We start from the raw sequence: 7156 nt of genomic DNA on the forward strand, positions 1-7156 counted from the left end.
TGATTTTACCTTCCATTCTTATCAGACAAGCAACTTTGACCTCTAAAAGAAACTTGTAAAATCCCAAAGACTTGTCAAAGGTTAAGAAAACTCCATAGGCCAATTCTTAACAGATAAAATTCTGCCCCCAAAATGCTAAGGTTGTAATTTGGGAAAGCTAAAGACTGCTATAGGACTCTACTTTTTATAAAATGGTTTTCAACTGTTTCTATGTCCTAAATCATAAAATCAGATAAAGCTTTATGGAATCAAAATTAGGCAAACTTCCTTAAATGGTGAAATTTACAAGAACCCAATCTATTTTTTATTGTTCTCATTAAAGTCAGGTGACACCCAAATTAAGTCACTTCTTACCATACAGACCTGCAGAGTAACAGGGCCCAACACACCGACATGTCCCACTTATCTAGTTGAAGCGAGTAACATAACGTGAGAAACTGCACTGTGTAATTCCTTTATTTTCTGCAATATTAGTGCTTTACCAACACTACAACCATAAAGAACACAATTCCAAGTACTGTACTTTTTAGTTTGGGGAGATCACAGACTCATTTACTTATATTAGACAAGATTAACCTCATTCAAAACTTACTGATTATAAATTCACATAAATACAGAAATTGATGCAATTAAACAAAAATGTCAGGATCTTATTTTTAAAATTCTTAGATTGTAACTTTTTCTGCAGGCTATAATTACCTGCTCCATAATCACCAATAGTTATGGTTCAATTTAACCACATCAATTATAAACCTTTTATATTCTTAAAGAAAATGTGAAAATTACAATTTTTTACCAAAAGGTCTAGGGTCTTCCAGATTTCAAATATTTGCTTCCCTCCCTCCCCCCATTCAGTTAGACATTTCAAATAAACTAAAAATAACATCTCACCTGCAACATTCCATAATAGCAATCACTTGATGTATAAAACTTTAACTATGCCCCCAGTTATTTTAAGACACAAAAAGATGGCTGCCTACCAAATCTGTCAAAAGTTAGAAATACTACATTTAAGAATTAACATGAGGGTTTCAAGTTTCCTCCAGTTTAGGCATTTATACCTTTGTGCTTGTTTTGTTTCAGGATGTTACTATAGCATTTCTATCTGTATAGCCCATGTTTATGTACCTTAAATGTGATCATTTAAAACACTAAGAATTATATTTATGGTGGAGCTTTGGAGATTCTAAAAAGCAACCATAATGTTCTTAGGATGTGTTTGATCAGCTTCATTTTTAGAGATACTTTCACTAAAGTGAAACTGACTACTTTATACTTTAGTTGCATCTTGAACTCAAAAATCCCTTTGTACCAGCCGGAGCCTACAACATAGCACCTTTTCTCATCTGCTTGAAGAAAAATGCTTTGTCAAGAGTTTTACTTTGAATGGTTGATTTTTTTTTAAAATAGCCTTATGATTCTCAGATATCTTTGGTAAAAGCTCCATTATACAATATGGCCAAAGCATGAAGGACCAATACTGTCCAACTATACCATGATATCCCGCTCAGTTTTGTTTTCAGACACCCTCATAAACGAAACCCACTCCACTTTTTCCTGTATACTGCCTTTGCAGTCTACATTTCTGAAATTCCCTAAGTTTAATTCCTTGAGGATCACTAAAATTAATCCTTAAGGCTATATAAGAACCAGATGGTGCTTCACAACTCTGTATCAAGCATTAACATTTGGTTCAAAATACTACCATAGTGGTCTCAATCTAGCTACTGGTCCTAACTTGCTACCCAAGTAATTCTGTTAGGATCTGGATATCACCAGTGAGCACACTGCTTACCCTTGAAGAAAAATAAGTTTACATTCATTGTCATCTGTAGGTTCTCTCTTCAGCCCACTTCCCCTTTGTCATCCCTTAAGTCTACACATCCAACATTCATTCATCACATTGCCTTTCTTAAAGGAGACAGTGTACTATTGAACCAACAGGTTGTCTTACTATTTGCACGAGTTAATCCCACAATCAAACAAAATTAAATATCTTTTTTATAAAACATCTTTTCCAGTGTTCTAATTAAAGGAGATGTGGATCACTCATCTATAAAAAATGATATATCTTCAGCTTAGTCAGTTGCAGTAATGTGAAAACAGGAATGTGTATTTTTCCATCTAGGTAAAAGGTGCATATAACTTGAATCATTAAATGCTTTATTAATGAACAAACTAATGTTTCAGTAACTTTAACACTACTGCTCTTAAGACACTTGAAACAATGTATAAGTATTCCAGTTTTGCCCAAAAGTCGCTTAAAATATCTACAGATATCTGTGTGTGGCACACACCATTATTGCTCCATTTTCTGGAAGGAGTCTATTTTTGATGTTAAAAAAAGGAAAAGTTGCTAACTTTGCAGTGAAAAAAAACCTCATGTCCTTGGCGGGTTATACTTTCATATTTTTTGCAGTGTTAAGTTTGCTATGTTATGACGACCCTGGGTTTTATTCCTACTCATGCATGATGTATGTCTTAGGAGTTAATAGCTGACATTTCAAATAAGTTCTTACATTACCTGTTTAACATACTGATGTGCAACTGGAACATATTACAATGATATTACTCATTATTTGCCACTGTGGGCTAAGTTTACTTATACTGGTCTTAGGTCACATTTGAAATTACTAAGTTAGAATTCATAAGGGGGGGAGCCTTAAATATAAAAGACAAACGGCAGTTTGATTAAGCAATAATTTTCAGTTTACTAGATGAAACAGACTTGCAACATAGTCTGCATGAATGCAAAATAAGCCATCTACAGCAAGTGATAAGGAAACTGGATAAAAAAAAAAGGAAAAAAGCATACATTTGGGGGGGAAAAAGATTCTCTAGAAATAAAAAAATCAAACCATTATTATAAAGGACTTTACCAAGAACTGCTGTATTTCCCCCACCCCATTTGCTGGAAGTCAACAAGAGCACCTAGCACTTTGTGTTCATGTCAAACGTCAAATCAGAGCATCCTAACGCAAAGCGGAATAAAGAAAAGAAAAAAAAAAGCAAACAAAAAAAGAAAAACCCCAACCCCCCCTCCCTAAACCGTAGAACTGTAACTCCAGAGTTCAAATTCAAAAGAAGAGAAAGTGGCGATTGAAAGAGGTGATGGTGGCGATAATCCTATGAATGGGTTTTTGATTTCTCTCCTTCCGGGGGCTGGGTGGAGAATGCTCATTAGGACTTGTAGTTAGAGGTTAACCATGTGAGCCCCTCATAGAGTCCGTCCCCTGAGGTGGCACAGGAGGGCTGCACATACCAGTTCCTGTCCCGAATCCGGGTCAGGCCCAGTTTCTCCTGGATCTCATGGGGTTTCATGGCATCGGGCAGGTCCTGCTTGTTGGCGAAGATGAGGATTATGGCGTCCCTCATCTCCCGGTCATTGATAATGCGGTGCAGCTCCTGGCGGGCCTCGTCGATGCGGTCGCGGTCGGCGCAGTCCACCACGAAGATCAGACCCTGGGTCCCGGTGTAGTAGTGCCGCCAGAGCGGCCGGATCTTGTCCTGGCCTCCCACATCCCACACGTTGAACTTGACGTTTTTGTAAGTCACCGTCTCCACGTTGAAGCCCACGGTGGGGATGGTGGTCACCGACTGGCCCAGCTTCAACTTGTACAGGATTGTGGTCTTGCCGGCCGCGTCCAGGCCCAACATGAGGATCCGCATTTCCTTGTTCCCGAAGATTTTGGATAGCACCTTCCCCATCGCGACGGAAGAGCCGGGGCCGGGGGCATTCAGGTGTCCCGGGTCCCCCTCAAGCCAACAACGCCGCCGCCGCCGCCGCCGCGAAACCGAAACGAAGCCTCCCTGCCGCGAGGGCGCCCGTGCGGCCTGCGTGGGAGTCGCCTCCTACGGGGCGAGAGGCCCGGGCCTGCCGCTCACTCGGGCATCACCGACCCGCACAACTTGGTTCCTCCAGCCGCCGCCGCCGCCGGGGCCCTGAGTCTGCGCCCGGAGAGCCGCCGCCCTGCTGAGGCGCGGCCCGGCCCGGAACTGCCCTTCCCCCCCGCAGGCGCCGCGCGAGCGCCGCCGCCGTGCCCGTTCCTCCGCCCGCCCGACGGCCCGCCGACTACCGGGCTCGCCACCGACCCAGGCCACCCGTCAGGCAGCGCGGCGCCGGCGTCCCGTCAGGTCATGGATCCTCGCGGGAACTCAGCGCGCTGCCTGCGGAGACACAGAGAAGGAGAAGGGAGTTACCGCCGGAGCTCCGAATGGGAGCGGGCACGGAGGCCGAGGCCGCCCGCCTTAACAGCTCGGCCCCCGGGTGTCGGTGGTGGTGATGGTGGTGGGGGTTACCTCCAGCCGCCGCCCCGAGCACGGGCTCGCTCCGGCCGCCGCCACCTCCTCCCAGCTCTGCCGCTGCCGCTGCCGGAAAAGGCGCCCAAGAAACCGCCTCACTTCCCCTCCCGACCACGCAGGCGCAGCGCAGGCCGACCGTTCGGACAAGAGCGACCTCTGGAAGGAGAGCGGCCCGCGCGCCCAGCGTCACGGGCGCCACGCGCCGGAGGGGGCGGGGCTACGGCGTCCCGGAGGGCTCGCGGGTGCCGCCCGCCCGAGCCCGCGCGCCTCGGGCTCTGGCCCGCGCCCACCTGTCGCTCTCGCCGCGTCTGCGCGCTCGGCGGCCCCTTCGTTCCGCGCCTCTGCCCGCCCCCGCAGTCCGGGGAGCAAATACTCCGGGGAGGTGGGGAAATGGAGCCTCCGCAAGGGCGGGGCCGCCGGACGAGCCGCCCCCACGGAGCCGCTTGCAGGCCCGGAAAGTTCGGCGGACTTCGCGCGCCCCGGGTCTCCCGGGGACGCCTTGGCCGCTTTTTAGCTTTTTCTCCGACCCCCTCCTTGGTATCGTTGCCTCTGGTGTTCAGGGTTTTCCTGGAAGACGCATGGGAGGCCGGCGCGCTCGTGTTGAACCCGCCAGTCAGTGGCGCGCCGTGGCTGGGCTCGGGTTTGCTCGGAAGCCCCTCTCTCGAACACTGGAACCCTGTCCGTGTTGCATCAGGACCAGCTCACGTTTCTCTTAAAGCTGGCGGCGAAGAGCTTTCTGGAACGCGATGAACTGTTGTTAGTCCCGTGTCACTTCCTTTTAGTATGGGAGCGGCAGCTGCTCACCCACCCACCCACCCGTGCTGCAGTCACCTTAGCGTAGGGTGTAGAATCTGAGAGGCCACTTAACCTCCTTCGCTGATCGCCTGTGTAAACTGACCTCGCTTACTCCGCCCCGCTTGGAGGATGAAATAATACCATGTTGGTGGAAGACCAAGGAAATCTTTGTATCGAAGGGTTACTCTAAAGTTAGACTCCAGGTCGAAAGAAAGTGAAAGCTAAAGTAAATATCAAATAAGGGGAGGAAAAAAAAACAGGAAATACGCTTGAGTTGTTTTTTTTATTTTTTTTATTTAAGAAAGATGCTATGACCGCGTATGCTAACATTTTTACTTCGCCAGTTGAAATCTGACAGCGGTTACTAAGGCGCTGGTTGGCACAGCTGAGCTGCATATCAGCTTGATTGGGTTCGAGTCCCAGCACCTGATCCGGCTTCCTGCTAAGGCCCATTCCACTCCGGGAGGCAGCAGGTGATGGCTCAAGTTCCTGGCTCCCTGCCACCCACCTGGGAGACCTGGATTGAGTTCCAGGCTCCTGCTTCCACCTGGCTATTGAGAGCATTTGGAGAGTTTAAGCAGCACGTGGAAGATTTTGATCTGTGTCAGCTGTTCTGCCTTTCAAGCAAAAAATATTTTTTTTAATTTAAAAGAAAATTTGGTAATATCAGGCAGATTAAACAACCTTGTAAACTTCAGCTTGAAATAAAGATACTAATATAACAGTGATCTAATTTACTTTCCATCTGCCGTGAGATGCACTGTCAGAAAACTAAGACAGCTCCGTAGTCAGATTGGGATTCAAATCAGCCTTCCCTATAGCTGTGAATCTGTAACTCTCAATCTTGTGAACATCTATTTCTTCATTTGTAAACTGAGATAAAAAATATCACTTGGGAAAATGTCACCGATTGTTTGTGTTTTTTAAGGCAAACATTGTCCTGAGTCCTGTAAAATATTTTGGTACGAGCAGCAACCACATGAAGTAGCTTTGAGTGTTAACATTTAACACATGAAGAAACTGGTGATCAGAGAGGTTAAGTAATTTTTTAAAGGTCACAGAGCTAGGATTAAATCATAAATCTTATCTAAAGATTTTGCCACTGGCCTTCTACCTCACACAGGTGTTTCAAATCTTATTTTAATAAAATGCTTCATAATTATGAAGTGGCTTTAGTAATTGTTATATTTGGGAAAAGACTTTTTTTATATGTGGCAAACACAAGTATGTATTATTTTTGTTCCGTTGTAACATCGTTTTTTAAGAACAGATTCCTTTTGTCCAAGTACAGTTGATGGGATATTGGTCTGTTGGACTTGCAGTTACTTTTCAATGGAATGTGTGCTATGTTGAACCCAAACTCTTATAAGTGAAGAATCTGTGAAATAAAAGGGTCCCTGGAGCAATTACAGACTCTAGCCCCAAAAAGGACCAGGTTCTGAAACAAGTTTCTGCATAATACCAGCAGCAACACTAATTAATAGTTAGGAAAATGTCCACGGGACCTAGAGCTAAGAATGTTTTCATAAAAGGTGAGGAAGGAAAGTATTTACATTGAAACAACACTGGCGATAGATAAGAGAGGTAGAATAACTTGAAACAGGAAATTTTGAAATAGGAAGGTCCCTGAGGAGAAATGATTGTCAGGCCCGTGTTGTGGCAGACTGGGTTAGGCCACTACTTGTAACACTGGCATCTCATATCAGAATGCCAGCTCCAGTCCCGGGCGCCACACTTCTGATCCCACTCCCTGCTAATGTACCTGGGCAGGCAGTAAAACATAGACTAAGTACGTGGGCACCTGCCACTCATGTTGGAGACCAGGATGGAGTCCAACATAGATAGGGCCCAGATATTTGGAGGGTGAACCTACAGAGGGAAGGTATCCTGTCCCTCTCTAAGGCTCTGCCTTTCAAATAAATAAGATTATTGCTTTAAGTTTATACATAAACAGAGTACGGTGGCCCTGGGGGTTATTTAAGTCAAGGTATCAACCTACATGAACAGTCTTTGTTGGCTTGCCTCTAGCTGTTAATTGATTAACTTCCCTTGTATCTTG

At 45.6% G+C, this 7156-nt stretch overlaps 1 protein-coding gene across 2 annotated transcripts; it reads right to left on the reverse strand.

Moving 5' to 3' along the window:
• Positions 1–438: 438 nt before the first annotated feature.
• On the reverse strand, positions 439–5987 carry ARF6 (ARF GTPase 6). Of its 2 annotated transcripts, none has more exons than XM_089309263.1 (2): positions 4593–5987; positions 439–4167 (listed from the first exon to the last, which is right to left on the reverse strand). In XM_089309263.1, the coding sequence occupies exon 2, from the start codon at positions 3706–3708 to the stop codon at positions 3181–3183; it is 528 nt and encodes a 175-aa protein (XP_089165389.1). In that variant the 5' UTR covers positions 3709–4167; positions 4593–5987; the 3' UTR covers positions 439–3180. The 2 variants fall into 2 exon arrangements, with proteins under 2 accessions (XP_089165389.1, XP_089165388.1); XM_089309262.1 differs by lacking the exon at positions 4593–5987 and adding an exon at positions 4300–4558.
• Positions 5988–7156: the final 1169 nt, after the last annotated feature.

Source organism: Oryctolagus cuniculus, chromosome 12, assembly GCF_051225735.1.
Source record: "Oryctolagus cuniculus isolate XC-2025 breed Fujian yellow rabbit chromosome 12, ASM5122573v1, whole genome shotgun sequence".
NCBI lineage: Eukaryota > Metazoa > Chordata > Mammalia > Lagomorpha > Leporidae > Oryctolagus > Oryctolagus cuniculus.

What these genes read in the sequence shown, in the direction of transcription:
- ARF6 (XM_089309263.1), bottom strand. Translation starts at nt 3,708, where the DNA reads ATGGGGAAGGTGCTATCCAAAATCTTCGGGAACAAGGAAATGCGGATC.